Source organism: Oncorhynchus keta, chromosome 7 (genome assembly GCF_023373465.1).
Source record: "Oncorhynchus keta strain PuntledgeMale-10-30-2019 chromosome 7, Oket_V2, whole genome shotgun sequence".
Lineage (NCBI taxonomy): Eukaryota > Metazoa > Chordata > Actinopteri > Salmoniformes > Salmonidae > Oncorhynchus > Oncorhynchus keta.
In genome coordinates this window covers 13,154,908-13,177,050 of record NC_068427.1, presented here as the reverse complement: position 1 = coordinate 13,177,050, position 22,143 = coordinate 13,154,908, and the positions used below count along the sequence as shown (strand labels likewise).

The window sequence follows — 22,143 nt, the reverse complement described above, 5'->3', positions numbered from 1 at the left end:
AAAACATTCTCTGAACCACAAACTCTTTCCATTCAATTTTATTATCAGACCAGTGAAACACCATACAAATACAAAATGTGATTAGACAAAACGCAAATCTCAACTCTGTTTTAAGTTTGTTCATTTTTCATTCATTGGTTGAATCAAATGCAATACTTTTTTCTCATCGGAAAAAAAATGGAATTTTTCTTGCTGTCCCAAGAGTGTAAATAAAGACATGTTCTTGCTTTTGGTCAGACAACCATTAACATTAAAGAATAGATCCTGTTGGTTTGGCCATATCTTTTAAGAGCATTTTGTCAGCGATCCAAGTTGGCAGGTAGGACATTGGCAACCATAAGAACTTGGCATCCCAGCCAGGCGAGTAGCGTGTCCGAGGGTGGAGAGCAGAGATGGCGTGCTCCATGCAGCTCACAACCTTCATCAGGTCCCCATCCAGCAACGTCGCAACATTCTTCTCCAATGTCACATTTGCTGGAAGAAAGGTATTACCTCCATTAACAAGCTGACGTCAAAGGCAGACTTAACTTGCCCAGTTCATTTGCCCTGGGCAATCCCTGTCAGCCCGTTCTTGGAGTTCTTGTCATTCTGTCACACAGGTTTTGATGAACCTATTTGCATCAATCACACGACAGCAGCATGCACAGGTTCATGTGTATATTTGTTTGTTTAAAAAGAAATATGTAAACAACATATTTTTTACAGTACCTCTCTCTGGGTAATCATGTCCATATTGATCTTTGATTTCTTCAGACAGATTATCCCACAATGTCTTTACATTCTTTCTCAGGAGATTTAGATCAGTCACACTTGTTTTGAAAAATCCTGGTTCAAGACACAGGACTTTAACTCCAAACGCTGACATGTTCATCCTGGAATTCAAAAACAGAAAATGTGCGACAACAAACATTAAAACATGTCTGCAATACCGTATCCATATAAACTCAGAGCCATAGAGAATAATGCTCTGAGCATCACTATTCAGTATGCTACAATTCTCGAACTCATTCAAATAAACCTGATACAGTATATTCTTAGACAAAAGGCCAGGCCTCGCACCGTAGACTGTCATTGAAAGCCTCCACTCCATATTTTGACACACAGTAGGGACCCCCAAAGGCACTTATCCTCCCAAACACGCTGGCCACATTCACCACCCTGCCCCTGGCCTTCTTGATGAGGGGCAGGACACTCAGAGTCACACCAATGACTCCAATAAGGTTAACATCCAACATGGACTTGTAGTCGTCGACAGTCATCCAGTCACAGGGACCTGATGGTACAGAGACTCCAGCATTGTTCACCACAGCCCACAGACCTGAAAAAAATATTAAGGCAGACCATATTGTACAAACAAAATCACACACACAGCAGGACACAGGCTGTAGTCACAATGAAGGAAAACATTCCATGCCTACAAATGTCAACAAGTGCTTACAAGCCAGTTGTCACATATGGGAGTGAGGTATCTTACAGTGAGAAATGTTAACTTAAAAAGGCCCAGTGCAGTCAAACACATGATTTTCCTGTGTTTTATATGTACAGTTGAAGTCAGAAGTTTACATACACTTAGGTTGGAGTCATTAAAACTAGTTTTTCAACCACTCCACAAATTTCTTGGAAAAATCAAGACCTCTACAAGTCTGGTTCATCCTTGGGAGCAATTTCCAAACGCCTGAAGGTACCACGTTAATCTGTACAAACAATAGTATGAAAGTATAAACACCATGGGACCACGCAGCCATCATACCGCTCAGGAAGGAGACGCATTGTCTCCTAGAGATGAACGTACTTTGGTGTAAAAAGTGCAAATCAATCCCAGAACAACAGCAAAGGACCTTGTGAAGATGCTGGAGGAAACAGGTATAAAAGTATCTATATTCACAGTAAAACGAGTCCTATATTGACATAACCTGAAAGGCCGCTCAGCAAGGAAGAAGCCACTGCTCCCAAACCACAATAAAAAAGCCAGACTATGGTTTGCAACTGCACATGGGGACAAATATCGTACTTTTTGGAGAAATGCCCTCTGGTCTGATGAAACAAAAATAGAACCGTTTGGCCATAATGACCATCATTATGTTTGGAGGAAAAAAGGGGAGGCTTGCAAGCCGAAGAACACCATCCCAACCGTGAAGCACAGCATCATGTTGTGGGGGTGCTTTGCTGCAGGAGGGACAGGTGCACTTCACAAAATAGATGGCATCATGAGGCATTCAAATGATGTGGACATATTGAAGCAACATCTCAAGACATCAGCCAGGAAGTTAAAGCTTGGTCGCAAATGAGTCTTCCAAATGGACAATGACCTCAAGCATACTTCCAAAGTTGTGGCAAAATGGCTTAAGGACAACAAAGTCAAGGTATTGGAGTGGCCATCACAAAGCCCTGACCTCAATCCTATAGAAGATTTGTGGGCAGAACAAAAAGCGTACGTGAGCAAAGAAGCCTACAAACCTGACTCAGTTACACCAGCTCTGTCTGGAGGAATGGGCCAAAATTCACCCAACTTATTGTGGGAAGCTTGTAGAAGGCTACCCAAAACGTTTGACCCAAGAAACAATTTCAAGACAATGTTACCAAATACTAATTGAGTGTATGTAAACTTCTAACCCACTGGGAATGTGATGAAAGACATCAAAGCTGAAATATATATAATGCTCTACTATTATTCTGACATTTCACATCCATAAAATAAAGTGGTGATTCTAACTGACCTAAGACAGGGATTTTTTACTCGGAGTAAATGTCAGGAATTGTGAGAAACTGAGTTTAAATGTATTTGGCTAAGGTGCATGTAAACTTCCGACTTCAACTGTATATTTTTCCACACTGAGGTTGGAATAATACTGTGAAATTATAAACATTATGATAATGCCCTTTTAGTGTAAGAGCTGTTTGAAAAGATTGCAAGAAATGTCATACTGTTTTAGTGGGATTGTGTTTTTGGCCTGTCCGGTGACATCCAAACCAGTCTACCAATAACAGCTAGTTTTCAGTTCTCCCCACTCAGGCCACTCCCAGACAGTCCTAGCAAAAATCTTCCTTGAGAAAGAAGCAAGTTGTTTCTTTTTGACTATTTGAATTACAAATCAGAGTACGGTACTTAATTCTTACCCAGAAAGTATTTGATAGAGATAACAGCTGCATTGGACCTTTAGGATGTTTGTGGTTAGAAATTCCATAGCAACAGTTTAATCTGACGCATAGTAATTATAACTATTGAGTAGACCAACGGTCAGTCTAGATACTTGGATATTTTGAATACCAAAATATCCAAGTATTACAAAAAGTTGCAACATTTGGCTAAATTGGACTTCAAAAGACACACACCCTTCTCCCCAACCAAGGTTTTGATGAATGCTGTTGCTTTGTTGACACTGTCAGTGCTGATGACATCCAGGTGGACTGTGTTCAATCGTTCAGAAGAGACCTTCTTCAGCTCATCCTCCCCCTTCTCAGTGTAGCAGGCTGCGATCACACAGAAGCCCAGCTTGTCCAGGTGTCTGGCCAGAAGGTTCCCGAACCCAGAGTCACAGCCAGTGATGTAGACATATTTCTCTCCTTTATTGGGTACTCTTGCGAGTTCCCTGTACCAGCGGAACACAAACCAAAAAGCCACCAGTCCAATAATGTACAGGAACATTTCTGAGAGGAAAGAGGTTCATTCAGGTAAACATAATATTTTATCATATTAAAAATACACATTTTCTCTTTGCAAAGATATGTAATTGAAGGTTCATTGGGAGCATATCATATTATCTCCTATTTTACCAAGGAGCACAAACCAGTAGAAAAATCAATGCAATCAGTCCAATGGCAAAAACAGCAGAATCTTGTAGGATACTACTTTGCAAACCATATATATCCATTCATTTTAATTAGATTTTAGAAGCAAATTCATATCATATCTGCTGTGTTGTTTGCACTACAACAAGTGTTCAAGGTCTGTTTACATTTCTACGGTGAGCAACTGAAAGTTCTGCTTAGTGACTATCCTACAGCTAGAGCAGTGTTTCTTAATCCTGTTCCCTGGGACGCAAATTAGTGACAATTTTGTTTTTGACTTTGCACTACACACCTGATTCAAATCATTGAAGCTTGATGATAGTTTGATCATTTGAATCAGCTGTGTAGTGCTTGGAAAAAACAAGAATGTGCCCAGGACAAAGGACAACTTGCCTACAGTAATTACAGAATATTTCCAAGTGAAATATATAGTAGATGACATGGCCATTTGAACATGAAGTGAGGCATGGAATTAGAGGAAACTTGATGGGTAAATCAACTTGGCTACAAAAGATGATGCATTATCACAAAGTTTTATAGCTCCAAACTGATTAGCCTGCCCTATTCCCTGGTTCAACAAAACCATAAACTGTCTACATAACATCTAAACGAATGATAAGATCTCCTGCTTACCATTTTAACCATGAATGATCTTTGACCACTATGGGTTATCTGATTGAGCGAAAATTATTCGGATAAATGGCTGAAATCTTCATACCACATCTACATTACTAGCCCCTGTTGCATACAACAACATAACAACAACAACAAAAAAATATATATATATATATATAAATAAAACTTGACAGCAATGACCTCCAACACCTACGCATAAAATATGAACATGAATCAGATTCAGACTCAGATTTTTTTTTTTAAATCACCTCGTTATATTTCATCCCATTTTTCAATAAACACGTCTAGGCAGTTAGCCCATTCTTAGAAAGATGATACACGAGTGACTCGAATCACTTGTTCAGCGAACTGCAACTTTATCAGCTCGACTAACGTTTGTCCTAACATTTAATGTTCATCAAAAACTGAACTGCTTGATTAATATCCTTTCTCAGACATGGCAAAAAAACACTGGAAACTTACCCCAGGCGACAGAATTGCGCTCCCCTAAGTACGCTTGTTGAGTGGCTGGTAATAGTGTAACATCAGTGACTGTATGCCTTGTCCTAAAATAATTTTCTCTGTGTTCTTCACCTTCCGGTGTATGAAGAAACTTTATTTACCCATTTTTTTATGGACGGTCGACGTACTCCATCTGCTGGACGTTATAAAAGCTGTAACTACTCTTCAACCACAGCTGAACACCAGTCGTTCATTTCAAATGTTCGATTTGCAACCTATTTATGTGGATGAGTGAAATATATATATGTAAACACTAATGAAGTGTAAACATGACAGTGTTGAAATGTTCACCTACTGCACCAAGTCTACTGGCCTACCATTCAGGTGTGGTGGGTATGCTGGTATAGGATGTTTTCATGATGGTATCTGTCTATAATGATAGCCTATGATTATCATAGATCTATCTTGCAACACTACCCTTATTCATTCAGGGTCGTCACTCTGACTACATTGTGAGACACCCAGTGGAATGACTCACAATGACCAGTCCTGTTTTTATTACAGGCCATCTCAAACAAACCCTCTCAAGATCCCACTTGATATGACTCATCATCAGTTACAGATGGTAATTAATAACCGTCTCTAAAGCAATACAAATTCCTGTCTATCCTGACAGCTGCCATCGCGGCTATTGACCTCAAACCATTCAGACTTTTGTAAAGACCTGAGTTTGGTCAGATATTAGGATAATTTATAACAAAGAAATGATAAGTGTACTCTTGCCTGTTGAAAGGTTTGTGGTCATAGGCACATCCTTAAAAACATAGTTGTTGGGCTAATGAAGTATACTTGAAAAGAACAAAAAGGCCCATTAACTGAATATGCTCCAAGTTACCACCTTTATTGACAATGTTTAGATTCAAAGCGATCTTCTCATTTTTAATAGTAGAATCTAAAAATCACCCCTTAGCCTAGTCCTGGTCTTATCGCCAACCCCTATGGCATATCCTATGGCATTCAACTATTGACACATGGACAATTCCACGGAAACGGAATTGCGCTGACACTTAAAATTAATGCCAAACAAAAACCATTGATTTCAAAGTTTAACAAACCATATAACTCTATGCACAAGGACTACTTTTAACAATTTTTCTCTGAACATGTGAAAAAACAGAATCTCAACTCACAAGGCAATGTTTCATAAAACTAACAGAAAGCAGAAACATTCCTCCAGAACTAAATAGAAGTGTTGATATTAGTTGGCAGGGGTATTTACTTCAACATTATTGTGTTTTGATGTATTTCTAATACCTTTTAAGACCTTTTCTGCTAGATGTTTCCTAAAAAAAACTTTTCCATCTGTTTGACCAGAAATCAAAGCCTTTGCTTATTCCTAATTATTAGGATGGAAAATGGTTGAAAAATGCATATATGGCTTAATTTCTCAAAAATATAAACTCTTGGCTTTCATTTGACACCCAATTTGACATGCTCATATGAACTTCACATGTTGGTGCTCATGAGCCCTTTTACTAAGAAGTGAACTCCATGCATTCACACTATGATCTGACACTCATTAGCTGTTATGGGATTTTTATGAATAATGACTAAATGATGTATACATTTAACGTAGAACTATAACTAGTAGTTTTAGTCAAGAGTTAGAACAAGGACTTTCTGTTCCTTTTTAGAAACTAATGGAGCTATCGTCGGACCAGCTGGAAAACTGTGTTCCTTACAGGACATTCTGTCCCCACCCAGGGAGGGGAGAGACCTTGGGCTTGTAGTAGATTGTTTAACAGGTGGGAGACAATGTGAGAAGGCTTGTGCACTATACTGCCATTGTATCTGAGAGGATGAGGGACATTTATGTGAAATGTGAGGTATATAAACCAATGTACATGGTATTATGACCAGCGCTCGCGAGAATAAACGCTATTGGCTAATTTTGGTTGCTGGTCTCTGTCCATTTTATGCAAACAAGAACCTTACAAATTCTTCGAAACGGACAGAGTGTTTTAATTGAATTGGTTAATGAACACATAAGAACTAAATTAATCTAACATTAGCCTAATTTGGTCCAAGGTTGGGGAGTTATGTATCTCTGATTGTATCTATGTACAGTGGGGAGAACAAGTATTTGATACACTGCCGATTTTGCAGGTTTTCCTACTTACAAATCTGTATAAAAGACACCTGTCCACACACTCAATCAAACAGACTCCAACCTCTCCACAATGGCCAAGACCAGAGAGATGTGTAAGGACATCAGGGATAAAATTGTATACCTGCTCAAAGCTGGGATGGGCTACAGGACAATAGGCAAGCAGCTTGGTGAGAAGGCAACAACTGTTGGCGCAATTATTAGAAAATGGAAGAAGTTCAAGATGTCGATCAATCACCCTCGGTCTGGGGCTCCATGCAAGATCTCACCTCGTGGGGCATCAATGATCATGATGCAGGTGAGGAATCAGCCCAGAACTACACGGCAGGACCTGTCAATGACCTGAAGAGAGCTGGGACCACAGTCTCAAAGAAAACCATTAGTAACACACTACGCCGTCATGGATTAAAATCCTGCAGCGCAAGCAAGGTCCCCCTGCTCAAGCCAGCACATGTCCAGGCCCGTCTGAAGTTTGCCAATGACCATCTGGATGATCCAGAGGATGAATGGGAGAAGGTCATGTGGTCTGATGAGACAAAAGTACAGCTTTTTGGTCTAAACTCCACTCGCCGTGTTTAGAGGAAGAAGAAGGATGAGTACAACCCCAAGAACACCATCCCAACTGTGAAGCATGGAGGTGGAAACATCATTCTTTGGGGATGCTTTTCTGCAAAGGGGACAGGATGACTGCACCGTATTGAGGGGAGGATGGATGGTCCATGTATCGCAAGATCTGGGTCGATGGGTCGTGGCTGGGTCTTCCAGCATAACAACGACCTGAAACACACAGCCAGGGCAACTAAGGAGTGGCTCCGTAAGAAGCATCTCAAGGTCCTGGAGTGGCCTAGCCAGTCTCCAGACCTGAACCCAATAGAAAATCTTTGGAGGGAGCTGAAAGTCCATATTGCCCAGTGACAACCCCGAAACTTGAAGGATCTGGAGAAGGTCTGTATGGAGGAGTGGTCAATAACTACAATAACTACAAACCTGGTCAAGAACTACAGGAAACGTATCATCTCTGTAATTGCAAACAAATGTTTCTGTACTAAATATTAAGTTATGCTTTTCTGATGTATCAAATACTTATGTCATGCAATAAAATGCAAATAAATTACTTAAAAATCATACAATGTGATTTTCTGGATTTTTGTTTTAGATTCTGTCTCTCACAGTTGAAGTGTACCTATGATAAAAAATTACAGAACTCTACATGCTTTGTAAGTGGGAAAACCTGCAAAATCGGCAATGTATCAAATACTTGTTCTCCCCACTGTATCTCTGATTGATGGATGTTGCGCTATATATTCTCTGTGTGAATCAGCTCTAGAGACCAATGGCCAATAGGTCATTACACTCATTTTACTATCCATGGTGTGATTCTATGGTGTGATTCTGTTATTAATGAATGTTATCATGGTGGCTCTGGGGGAATTAGCTGTACAGACTAACGACCTTAGGTCAGTCAGTACAATACTTTTACGACGTTCTGCTGTTGACATCCAGGTGATCCACACCTATCACTGGAACATAAGTTATTTCAACAATCCAACTGTTGACTTACATAGAAATAATCTTGATATAATTTACGTTTACTGCATTCATCTTTTCCATCTCATTAAACATTCCTTCCATATTATTCAAGAGGCATATTTAAACATGTAATTCAGATATTTGGTGAATTTGATGCAAGCCATGTACTTCAGTATTCAAGTTTATTTAAATGTATTTATAAAAATACAGCACATACTGCACACCTGAATCTTTCTAAGAGAACAAATTGTCAGACAGGTGTGGAGTAATGCGCATATTAATCAATGCATGGTTAAACGCATTAACTTATATTGACTCATTGATTGGATGAATGTACCTTTGCCTCACAAAAGCTCCTTAGTTAGAGACATAATGCTGATTGAACTCTTATCAGTCTAATGGAAGGGGAGATAGTGAGAAAGGCGTAGACTGAGAATAAGATAGGAATTTCCTCTGGTAGGAGGGATTCTTTATTGTTGGTAGTGACCAAATGGCTAGGATATCAGAAGAGTCCTTGACAGGAAGACAAAACAGGTATGCTATAGTTTGCTCTTCATTCTATAGTAAGATAGGGAGGAAAGCATATATGAGAAATGATTATTCTGCGTAGCTGAAGTGAATCTTCATGGTAGATATGTTGGATATTTCCATATCTATGTTCTACATATTATTTTGTTTGCATTTTCTTGTGTATTATGGTAATAATGCTTTTTATTCTGATAAGAAATGAGTCATGCATGTGTTGAACTTGTAGTAAACTCTCTAAACTGATATTTTCTGTGTTTGTTTGTTTTTCCATCCATTTACTGTAATTTACATGTTTATATATATATATATTTTTAACATTTCAGAATTCGTCAGGGTAGCTCCTTTTAAACAATGTTTTTTCTTACAGAGATCCCATTCATTCTATGGTTTTTCTATTCAATAATATGACTTTCAATGATCAAATGTTTTGTCCATATTATGTAACAGATGACTTATTATACGGCTCTAGTGGTGTTGTCAAGGATACACCTACTTGTCATCAAGTCCTTCATAGTCCAAAAGTCCTGATTCCCAGTATTGTACCGTCTATAGTCATGACAAATAGACAACACAACATTGAATTACAGAGATGTTAAGATTTTTTTGTTAGAAATTTTATCCCACAAAATGTGTTTACCATAGAAGTTACATTTGGATGGCAGTACAGACAGTTCACTCCAGACTGTGAATGTATTTTTGCGGATGTTCGTGAAGAAGACTGTGAGCTAAAATGACCCTTCTCTCCCATTAGACCCAGTGAGGACGTGCCTGTCAGAGTTAAAGCTACAAAAATGAAGGATCCTATTTACTTGAAAAAGGTCACTTCTCTACAGGAGGACACAGACAGAGAATATTGCCGTACAAAACCAGACAGAGAAGAAGAAGGTAAGTGTCCCATTTCTTCCTGTTATACCACAAATACCATAATGTTAACATGATTAACATGATTATGCCCCAGTAAGAAATGACATCATTTTGTAGATCTCTTCTTCAAGTTTCAATTGAACTTTGACCTTTCTTTTTGAACAGAGAATGAAAAAGGGTAAGTGGCTGTTATTGATTGGAATTGAAATAACAGTAGCTTCTTTTTTCTTCTTATTTACTTTCCAAATAATGACATTTGACTCCTACTCAAGTAAACGACATTCCATTCCTTGCATTATTGCCCTCATTCACAGTTGAATGAATCTTACCAATTAAATTTGACCACATCTTGTTTATTCTCTTCAACACTTTTTCCTATACGGGTACTTTTCACAAAACTCTTCCAATTGTAACTGGGTTCTTCTTCGCATAATATCTATCATACCGCTATACACTTCTATCGTCATGAAAGTATCAGATCAACTTTGATCATTACCATACAACAGCTTTTCTCATTTGATTATTTGGATTGCAGAGATGGAAAGAAAAAAGAAAAGCTCTTGGATGTTGGATTCTTTCAACTGGTATTTATTTTTTTATCCTTAAGATATTAATTATGAATTGTGATTAATAATGACTGTTTTTGCTATGATTGCACCATATATTTCCTTTTATTGGAAAAAAAGGATGTAACCTATCTATTTGATCCAGTTTCGATTTGCAACATGGAAGGACACACTGATGATGGTAGTGGGGGGCTTTTGTGCTCTAGTCCACGGGGCAGCCTCCCCTCTCATGCTCTTGGTATATGGCATGATGACCAACACCTTTGTGGCATACGAGCTAGAGGTCCAAGAACTGGCAGACCCCAACAAAACCTGCATTAACAACACCATCACCTGGATCAATGGCTCCATATTTGAAATAACAGAGAACACAACGGTCTTCTGTGGGTGAGTTGACACTTTTCTATTGTGGACTATATTTGACTCATGCGTCAAGGTTTTCTATGTCGATCTATTCACATTACTGTCCATGCTATAGCTAAGCATCCATTTTTTTTACAGGGTGGATATTGAAGCACAGATGACCATGTTTGCATATTACTATGTTGGTATTGGATTAGGAGTCTTGATTGTTAGTTATTTCCAAGTAAGTGGGTTAAACTTCCTGCTCAAAGTGCTTTCTCTCCATTGAGTCTTGCATCCTTCTTAACCAGCTCCTCATAGCTGGTTGATGCATGGAGTTAAATATGTGCTTTGTTGGGGCAACATTTCTACAGCTTATGTTATGCAATTGCGTGAGAAAACAGTTTGGATGGCCTCTGTTAAAAAGAGGAGGATCCTATCAGCTTTCTATAGGCTAGGCCGACTATATTTAACCGGTATTTCTAAACATGCATTCAATCCTGCTCTGTGTAGATTGCCCTCTGGGTGTCTGCTGCTGCCAGACAGATCCAGAGAATCAGGAAGACTTACTTTAGGAAGGTGATGCGAATGGAGATTGGCTGGTTTGACTGCAATTCAGTTGGAGAATTAAACACCAGGATATCAGAGTAAGACCGAAACCCATGGATTATTTTCTACAGAGATGTGTGAATGATTGAGGGCATGTTTGTAAGATGTTTCTATAAATAACCCTTACATTTAGGGTTTGACACATTCTAACTGGACCACAACAATTGTGTGATTGAACTTGTTCTCTCACCTCAGCGACATCAACAAGATCAACAATGCGATAGCTGACCAGGTGTCTATCTTCATTGAGAGGATCTCCACTTTCATCTTCGGCTTCATGGTGGGGTTCATCGGAGGATGGAAGTTGACCCTGGTGGTCATCGCAGTAAGCCCACTAATAGGACTTGCTGCTGGACTAATGGCCATGGTGAGATGGGTTGAAGTCAATGTATTAAATCACTTTATTTGATGGTGATCACTCATTCTGTTGTAACAGCTTCTGAGTCTGTTAGCGAGGTCTCACACCACCTCTGTATTCTCTGTGATGTTGTGATGTGTGAAAGGTACTATAGATAAACCAGACAAACCAGTCTGTCATCTCCACTCATTCACTCCTCAGGCTGTTGCCAGACTGACAGGTCGGGAGCTCCAGGCTTATGCCAAGGCAGGGTCAGTAGCTGATGAGGTACTGTCATCCATCAGAACAGTGGCAGCCTTTGGAGGGGAGGACAAGGAGGTTGAAAGGTAACTTGAAATACTGTACAGATGTGGGATCTTAATTTAATCACCCTGATGCAGAAAATATTCTGCGCAGCAGGAAATGCAAACTTGTAGTGTATTGAAGGTTTCAAAAAGTAATTTCCACTTTAAAACAACCCTTACAAAAATGTCCATTAATTATAATGCACACAATAATTCACATTTCCTGTTGCCGCAGGATCATTTTCTTGCTGTGAGACACTGGTCAAATGAACATTCCCTTCCCTGCTGACTTGTGTTATAAATGTGCATTTCACATTTGAACAGGTATGACAAAAACCTTATTGAGGCTCAGAACTGGGGTGTGAAAAAGGGGACGATCATTGGAGTATTTCAAGGATACCTGTGGTGTATCATCTTCCTCTGCTATGCTTTGGCATTCTGGTATGGCTCAAAACTGGTCATCGAAACCAAAGAGCTATCCCCTGGTACTCTCATCCAGGTATGGCAACTCACATGATCAACCAATAAATATGTATCCAATACGTAATAATAGGAGTGGTGAAAATGTACAGATTTCTTTGTATTTTTGCCTCCAGGTATTCTTTGGAGTTCTCATGGCAGCTATGAACCTGGGTCAGGCCTCACCATGCCTGGAAGCCTTCGCCTCAGGTCGAGCTGCAGCCAAGACCATCTTCGATACCATTGACCGAGTAAGGCCAGAACTTTTGAAAATATATGAACTAAGAACAATTACATTTCAGTTTTAAAAATCTGTTCCCTTTCAGGAGCCAGAAATTGATTGTTTCTCAGAGAAGGGCCACAAACTAGACAAGGTCACCGGCGACATTGAATTCCACAATGTCACATTTAACTACCCCTCTAGGCCAGATGTGAAGGTAAACACTCTTCGCTCACTTTCTTTAACTTCAAATCATCCCCAAAAGATATCTCAATGTACAACCACCATCTGTTCACTTAGATTTTAGATTCTTTGAGCATGCTGATCAGAGCAGGAGAAACCACAGCTTTTGTTGGGCCAAGCGGATCAGGGAAGAGCACCACAGTTCAACTCTTTCAGCGATTCTACAACCCCAAGGAAGGAATGGTAATAAGGCTCAGAAGATACACCTTTGTTTCCTATCACATTATTACAGCAATATGGTTGGGACACAAGACACATGACTAAAGCCCAGGTCAAGATGCTATTGTGTTTGATGCACATAATGCTTCTCATTTATAGTTGACTTTGGATGGCCATGACATCCGCAGCCTGAACATCCAGTGGCTTCGCTCTTTGATTGGTATAGTAGAGCAGGAGCCGGTGCTGTTCGCCACGACTATCGCTGACAACATCCGCTACGGGCGACCCGGGGTCACCATGGACGACATCATCCAGGCCACCAAGGAGGCTAACGCCTATAACTTTATCATGGACCTCCCGCAGGTACCACAGGCAACACCTTTAGCAAATAAATATGGTGCATCACTCTGATACTGTCTCATACAAGAAACACATTGAAACTTCAAAATGAGAAAATGTTCGTCTGTGGTTATACAGAGGTTTGACACGCTGGTGGGTGAGGGTGGTGGTCAGATGAGTGGAGGACAGAAGCAGAGGATCGCTATTGCCCGAGCTCTGATCCGCAACCCCAGGATCCTGCTGCTGGACATGGCTACCTCGGCTCTGGACAACGAGAGTGAGGCCATTGTACAAGAGGCGCTTGACAAGGTGGGTGCCTCCTAGACGAAATGGATCAATCATGATATCACCACAAAATCAGCGCTTCGAATATTTGTTCCAATTTTAAATCATGGTCTTCCCATGTTGTAATGTTTACTTCAACCACAAAACGGATCATGTCTTGTGATTGAAGGCTCGGATGGGCAGGACAACCATTACCATCGCCCACCGCCTCTCCACTATCCGCAATGCTGATGTCATTATTGGCTTTGAGCACGGAAGGGCAGTGGAAAGCGGTACACACAATGATCTTCTAGAAAAGAAGGGGGTCTACTTTACTCTCGTTACACTTCAGAACCAAGGAAATGACATGCCCAGTGTCAAAACAAACACAGGTAGGTCTGACATAAAGAGCAATTCATAATGATTCATTGTTCACGTTTGATAGAGTCTATCTGTATGGATAAAAATATCATGTTAATTTTCAATTTTAGGTCCGGACAATGAAACCATTGAGGAAGAAATCCTTCAGAGTTTCAGTCGAGGAAGCTACGAATCTGGGTTGAGGTAAAACTAAAGGACGTGTCAGAACAGGCTTGTGACACTGCTTATGATTAACAATGATTCAGCAAAGCTAATTTGTAAAGCCTTTGTAATTCACTCTTTCTCCTAAAGGCAATCTCTTCGCCTGCGATCTTACACCCAGCTGTCAAACGAACTCATCCCTGATGCCATAACTGGCAGTATCCGAATTAAATCAGACAAATTCCTTGCCATAATGGAAAACGAGATGGAACCTCAAAGGTCAAAGGTATTGAAGTCATTCTATAAGCAGCCTTGTATTATCAGTTTTGTATTAATGCACTTTATTCAATTTCCCCTGCTTCTAATTTCTGAGAGAAATGAGTGTCCCTCATACAGTATATTCCCACAGCATTCCAAGGAGGAAGCAGAGGAACGTGTGGAGCCAGCACCAGTGGCTCGAATCCTGAAGTACAACAAGTCAGAGTGGCCCTACATGCTATTGGGATCTATAGGAGCTGCCATCAACGGCTCCGTCAATCCAATCTATGCTATCTTATTCAGCCAGATCCTTGGGGTGAGAGGCTATGGATGATGTACATATCAAGCCTATGTTTATAATGTAGTTTCATATTAACTGGGCTGGTAGTGATTACTTATAGGTGTTGCTGTTCCATTACATGTATTTCATTCCATCCATATCGCTGTTTTGATTTGCAGACGTTCTCTATACGTGACTTGGATGAACAGAGAGCGCAGATCAATGGAATATGTATCCTGTTCTGCGCTGTGGCGGTGACAAGTTTCTTCTCTCAGTTCTTACAGGTGGCTATATTGTACTGCACATCACGCTGTTACATTCCATCGTAAGATGCTAACATTCAGACCACAGGGGGTTGGTGGCACCTTAATTGGGGAGAACGGGCTTGTGGTAATGACCCGGAGCGGTATGAGTGGAATGGTGTCAAATACATGGTTTTCAGATGTTTGATGCCTTTCCATTTGCTCCGTTCCGGCCATTCTTATGAGCCATTCTCCCCTCAGCAGCCTCCTGTGATTCAGACGATTGGCCCTAGTAATGTGTGTGAACACTGTTGTTCTGTTTAAGGGCTATGCATTTGGGAAGTCTGGGGAGCTCCTGACCCGCAGGTTAAGGAAGGTGGGCTTCCAGGCCATGTTGAAACAGGAGGTAGGCTGGTTTGATGACCCCAGGAACAGCCCTGGAGCTCTCACCACCAGGCTGGCCACCGACGCCTCCATGGTCCAGGGGGTGAGTGTCTGTCAGGGACACATACCGTGGAACCCATTAGAACCATTTCTAACAAATTATGAGATGATCCAAAGGGGTAGTTTTGAAATATTTCCTTGTGCCACACTGTATATATTTCTGTTTATGAAAAGAGCTTGGAGAATTAATAGTATTTTCACTGCAGGCAACTGGATCGCAGATTGGGATGATTGTGAACTCCTTGACCAACATCGGAGCGTCTTTTATCATTGCGTTCTCCTTTAGCTGGAAGTTAAGCTTGGTAGTGGTTTGCTTTTTACCACTTATTGGCTTGTCTGGGGTCTTCCAAGCCAAAATGCTGACAGGTTTCGCAAACGAGGATAAGAAGGCAATGGAAGCAGCAGGACAGGTGAGTTAAACACTCCATTATCGGTAACACCACAAACCGATGCTGGCACTAAAACCGCACTCAATGAGCTGTATACGGCCATAAGCAGACAGGAAAACGCTCATCAAGAGGCGGCGCTCCTAGTGGCCGGGGATTTTAATGCAGGGAAACTAAAATCCATTTTACCTAATTTCCACCAGTATGTTAAATGTGCAATCAGAGGCGGGAAAAAACTCTAGACCACCTTTACTCCACACAGAGACGCATACAAAGCTCTCCCTCGCCAAAGGTTACCCTCGCACCAAGGTAACCTTCCTAAATGACTAGCGACTCGTAACACTCACGTCTGTATCCATGAAGTGCTTTTCAACACCATTATCCCAGAAACCCTAGACCCACTCCAATTTGCATATCTCTATTGCACTCCACACTTCCCTTTTCCACCTGGACAAAAGGAACATCTACGTGAGAATTCTATTCATTGACAGCTCATCGTTCAACACCATAGTGCCCTCAGAGCTCATCACTAAGCTAAGGACCCTGAGACTAAACACCTCCCTCTGCAACTGATTCCTCGATTTCTGATGGGCCACTCCCAGGTGGTAGGGGTAGGTAACAACACATCCGCCGCGCTGATCCTCAAAACGGGGGCCCTTCAGGGGTGTGTGCTCAGTCCCCTCCTGTACTCACTGTTCACTCATGACTGCATGGCTAGGCACGATTCCAATACCATCATTAAGTTTGCAGATGACACAACAGTGGTAGGCCTGATCACCGACAATGATGAGACAGCCTATAGGGAGGAGGTCAGAGAGCTGGCCGTGTGGTGCCAGGACAACAACCTCTCCCTCAACGTGATCAAGAGAAAGGAGATTATTGTGGACTACAGGAAAAGGAGTACCGAGCATGCCCCCATTCTCATCGATGGGGCAGTAGTGGAGCAGGTTGAGCGCATCAAGTTCCTTGGTGTCCACATCACCAACAAATGATCATGGTCCAAACACACCAAGACAGTCATGAAGAATGCATGACAAAGCCTATTCCCCCTCAGGAAACTGAAAAAATGTAGCATGGGTCCTCAGATCCTCAAAAGGTTCTACAGCTGCACCATCAAGAGCATTCTGACTGGTTGCATCACTGCATGGCATGGAAACTGCTCGGCCTCCGACCGCAAGGGTAGTGCGAGTATGGCCCAGTACATCACTGGGGCCAAGCATCCTGCCATCCAGGACCTCTATACCAGGTGGTGTCACAGGAAGGCACTAAAAATTGGCAGTCATAGACTGTTCTCTCTGCTACTGCACGGCAAGCAGTACCGTCAGTACCGCGCTAAGTCTAGGTCCAAAAGGATTCTTAACAGCTTCTACCCCCAAGCCATAAGACTCCTGAGCTGCTAGTCAAATGGCTAACCAGAATATATGCATCCCCCCCTTTACGCTGCTGCTACTCTCTGTTTATTATCTATGCATAGTCACTTTAACTCTATCTACATGTACATATTGCCTGAATTACCTCGACTAACCTGTGCCCCCGGACACTGACTCTGTACTGGTACCCCTTGTATATAGCCTCAATATTGTTATTTTACTGCTGCTCTTTAACTATTTGTTACCTTTGAAAAAATGTTTTACTTGTCTGTATTTTACTTAACACTTATTTTTCTTAAAACTGCATTGTTGGTTAAGGGCTTGTAAGTAAGCATTTCACTGTTGTATTCGGCACATTTGGTTTGATTTAAAGATAATTCAATAATGGTCCCTAAATGGGTTGTTAGAACATTTCTGTCAAATGAACGGACCTCGTCCGAGGCCGCTTGTCCAGAGAGTGCTATTCACTGTATAGTGATTTAGAAACTTGACAATCTGCCTTCTCTCGCACAGGTGTCCAGCGAGGCTCTAGCCAACATCAGGACCATCGCAGGGCTGTGCAAGGAGAGCACATTTGTGGAGGCCTATGAACAGCAGCTGGAGGCTCCGTATAAGTCTGCCAAGAAGAAGGCAAACATCTACGGCATCTGTTTTGCCTTTGCCCAGTGTGTTATCTTTATGGCGTACGCCGCCTCCTTTAGATATGGAGGCTATCTGGTCAGCTCTGAAAGATTACACTACCTGGTGGTCTTCAGGTACATTTGTTTGTTTTTCTGAATGTTGTGCGTGTAGTGATTCCAGTGACGTACAGAAAACCTGTGAATGACAATACTGCATGTAGGTCATCATCATGTTTACTGTACATTTTCAAAACCATACCCATTTAAGCGTTAAACTGTCCTAAAAGCATACTGCGTTGTCAAGCAAATGCCAATGTGTTGTGCATATCCCCAGAGTGATCTCTGCCATTGTGATCAGTGGGACGGCACTGGGAAAAGCTTCCTCATTCACCCCAGATTATGCCAAAGCCAAGATTGCAGCTGCCCAGTTCTTTAAACTGTTGGACCGAGTCCCCAAAATCAGCATGAGTCAGATAGACGGGGAGAAATGGGTGAGAAAAACATGATTGTTTATTCAATCAGACATTTTTAGTACAAGTGGAAAATGATCATTATTTAAATTGGCATCAAACATGTTGGTGTGTAATAATGCCCTCTTTCCAGGATGATTTCAAAGGGGAGTTAGAATTCATCAACTGCAAGTTCACATACCCAACCCGGCCTGACATCCAGGTGCTAAATGGACTACTGGTGTCTGTGAAACCGGGCCAGACCCTGGCCTTTGTGGGCTGTAGCGGCTGCGGGAAGAGCACTAGTGTGCAGCTGTTGGAGAGGTTCTATGATCCAGATGAGGGCAGAGTGGTGAGTCCCCAGAGCAGACCCAACTTCATTTCCATGACCTCAGTGGAGGCTGCTGATGGGAGGATGGCTCATAACAATGGCTTGCAAATGAAATGGCGTTAAAAAAAACACGTGTTTGATGTATTTGATACCATTCCACTAATTCTGCTCCAGCCGTTACCACAAGCCCGTCCACCCCAATTAAGGTTCCACCAACCTCCTGTGCTTTACCTTATCTGCCATGTACACTGAGTTTACCGAACATTAGGAACACCTGGATACACACAGGAAACTGTTGAGTGTGGAAAACCCAGTAGCGTTGCAGTTCTTCACACGAACCTGTGCGCCTGGCACCTACTACTATACCCCGTGCAAAGGCACTTACATGTTTTGTCTTGCACATTCACCATTTGAATGGCACACATACACAATCCATGTCTCAATTGCCTCAAGCCTTAAAAATCCTTCTTTAACCTGTCTCCTCCCATTCATCTACACTGATTGAAGTGACATAGCTTTCACCTGGATTCACCTGGTCAGCCTATGTCATGGAAAGAGCAGGTGTTCTTAATGTTTTGTACACTCAGTGTAGATGGAATCACAGGTACAATTTATCAAGTATACCCACACTGCCTGCCATAGTCTATTACTATTATTTGTAATTAAAATAAACACTTCCTTGTTCCCATTTCAGTTGATCGATGGCCGTCCATCACACACTGTCAACGTGCCCTTCCTGAGGGCTCAGATTGGCATCGTCTCCCAAGAGCCCGTGCTGTTTGACTGCAGTATTGCTGAAAACATACAGTATGGTGATAACACCAGGAGGATGAGCATGGAGGAGATTGTTGATGCTGCAAAGAAAGCTTATCTCCATGACTTTGTGATGACTCTGCCAGATGTGAGTAAAGGAACTGAAATTGTACTATCTTTGTAATACTTCTATGTCATACCATCCCACTTCCCTTTATACTGTGAAGAATGTCAAGAAATTAAACATGTTATTGTGGTGGAACATGATATTTTCTTCCTGGTACTGTTCTCTTCATATTGTAAGTAGTGTACTAGATATTCCTGTGTTATCTTTGACTCTGGCAGAAATATGAGACTCCGGTTGGCGCCCAGGGCTCCCAGCTCTCCAGAGGGCAAAAACAACGCATCGCCATCGCTCGGGCAATAGTCAGGAACCCTAAGATCCTGCTTCTGGATGAGGCCACCTCTGCGTTGGACACAGAGAGTGAAAAGGTACCCATAGACCAGACCAATGTACACTGAACAAAAATATAAACGCAACATGCCACAATTGCAAAGGTTTTATTGAGTTACAGTTCATAAACAGATATTTAAATACATTCATTAGGCCCTAATTTATGGATTTCACATTACTAGGAATACAGATATGCATCTGTTGGTCACATATACCTAAAAAAAAGGTAGGGGGCGTGGATGAGAAAACCAGTCCGTATCTGATGTGACAACCATTTGCCTCATGCAGCATGACACATCTCCTTTCGCATAGAGTTGATCAGGCTGTTGATTCTGGAATGTTTTCCTACTCGTCTTCAATGGCTGTGCAAAGTTTTTGGATATAATAATAATAATAATATATGCCATTTAGCAGACGCTTTTATCCAAAGCGACTTACAGTCATGTGTGCATACATTCTACGTATGGGTGGTCCCGGGAATCGAACCCACTACCCTGGCGTTACAAGCGCCATGCTCTACCAACTGAGCTACAGAAGGACATATGGTAGGAACTGGAGCACGCTGTCATACACATCGATCCAGACTATCTCAAACATGCTAAATGGGTGACATGTCTGGTGAGTCAGAATTGTGTACAAATCCTTGCAACATGGGGCCGTGCATTATCATGCTGAAACATAAGGTAATGGCGGCAGATGGATGGCACGACAATGGGTCTCAGGATCTCGTCATGGTATTGTCATGGGATCTCGTGCATTGAAATTTCCATCGATAAAATGCAATTGTGTTCGTTGTCCATAGCTTATGCCTGCCCATACCATAACCCCACCGCCACCTTGGGGCACTATGTAAAAAACTTGACATCAGCAAACCGCTCGCCCACAACGCCATACATACTGTCTGCCATCTGCCCGATGGATGGATAATCTTGGCAAAGAAGAAATGCTCACTAAAAGGGATGTCAACTCATTTTTGCACAAAATTTGAGAGAAATACACTTTCTGTGCATATGGAAGATTTCTGGGATCTTTTATTTCAGCTCATGAGACACTTTACATGTTGCAATTTTATTTTTGTTCAGTATATATATATATATATATATATATATATATCACCTCTTGATTATCCTTTCTATCAGATGAATCACTCTATCCACAGCACAATGATGCATTTGCTTAGATGTTTTCTTAGCATGCCATGTACTGTATTACATCAGAGAGAATATAGGATGTCCTTATGATGAAAACAAACACACTCAACTGAACTTGTTTTTAACATTGTGTTTTCCAACTACAGACAGTGCAGGCGGCTTTGGATGAGGCCAGACGTGGACGCACCTGCATTGTCATTGCCCACAGACTGTCTACCATCCAGACAGCAGATATCATAGCCGTCATGTCCCAAGGTGCTGTCATAGAAAGGGGGACACATGAGGAGCTCATGGCTAAGAGGGCTGCCTACTACAAACTAGTCACAACAGGGGCTCCGATCAGCTAAACCTGAGTAGATGCACATTTTCTATAGAGGGGACGCTTTATGAGGAAATGGAGTTTGTCACTAACCAAAGTATAAATGTGACATTTTTGAAAGAGTAACTATGGAAAAAAACATAAAAGTCCATGGGGGGGAAAGGCTATATTTGCTTGATATACTATTTATTTACTTAATGTCTCTTGAGTTTTTAAAAATATGATATTATACACTGAGTGTACAAAACATTAGGAACACCTGTTCTTTCCATGTCATAGACTGACCAGGTGAATCCAGGTGAAAGCTATAATCCTTTATTGATGTCACCTGTTAAATCCACTTCAATCAGTGTAGATGAAGGGGAGGAGTCAGGTTATAGAAGGATTTTTAAGCCTTTAGACAATTGAGACATGGATTGTGCATGTGTGCCGTTAAGAGGGTGGAAGGGCATCATGTTTTTTACACTCATTGTATATGGCCATAGAGATCAATTAGGTTTTATTTTTGCAAAACAGATGGAACCTTTAAAGTAATTCATTGAAGTAATTTGTAGTCCAATGTATGTTTTTGCTCAAGAAGGTTACAATTATTGGTATGAATCATGTGATCTGTCGCAGATTTAAATATTTATTTGCATTCATTTGTTTACAGAAAAATATATATTTTATTAACCTTTGACAAACTGAATGTTTAGTGTTTGATGCTTGATCTTTTGTCAAATAAAAAAATCAATTTCAGAACGGATGATTCATTTTATTTCATTCA

The 22,143-nt window shown here is 41.2% G+C and overlaps 2 protein-coding genes across 2 annotated transcripts; one reads left to right on the top strand and one right to left on the bottom strand.

The window, feature by feature from the left end:
* Positions 1 to 22: 22 nt before the first annotated feature.
* On the bottom strand, positions 23 to 3,646 carry dhrs9 (dehydrogenase/reductase (SDR family) member 9). Its single transcript, XM_035773369.2, has 4 exons — positions 3,334 to 3,646; positions 1,060 to 1,318; positions 709 to 872; positions 23 to 474 (listed from the first exon to the last, which is right to left on the bottom strand). The coding sequence occupies exons 1-4, from the start codon at positions 3,644 to 3,646 to the stop codon at positions 251 to 253; spliced, it is 960 nt and encodes a 319-aa protein (XP_035629262.1). The 3' UTR covers positions 23 to 250.
* Positions 3,647 to 10,124: 6,478 nt separating this feature from the next.
* Positions 10,125 to 22,118, top strand: abcb11a (ATP-binding cassette, sub-family B (MDR/TAP), member 11a). Its single transcript, XM_035773363.2, has 26 exons — positions 10,125 to 10,133; positions 10,491 to 10,539; positions 10,667 to 10,908; positions 11,023 to 11,107; positions 11,377 to 11,510; positions 11,668 to 11,839; positions 12,032 to 12,156; positions 12,439 to 12,613; positions 12,711 to 12,824; positions 12,900 to 13,010; positions 13,094 to 13,219; positions 13,355 to 13,558; positions 13,673 to 13,843; positions 13,989 to 14,190; positions 14,290 to 14,362; positions 14,471 to 14,606; positions 14,730 to 14,894; positions 15,038 to 15,142; positions 15,426 to 15,587; positions 15,751 to 15,954; positions 17,814 to 18,055; positions 18,255 to 18,411; positions 18,524 to 18,721; positions 19,395 to 19,601; positions 19,799 to 19,945; positions 21,205 to 22,118. Exons 3-26 carry the CDS (start codon positions 10,697 to 10,699, stop codon positions 21,403 to 21,405), a joined length of 3,828 nt encoding a protein of 1,275 aa, XP_035629256.2. The 5' UTR covers positions 10,125 to 10,133; positions 10,491 to 10,539; positions 10,667 to 10,696; the 3' UTR covers positions 21,406 to 22,118.
* Positions 22,119 to 22,143: the final 25 nt, after the last annotated feature.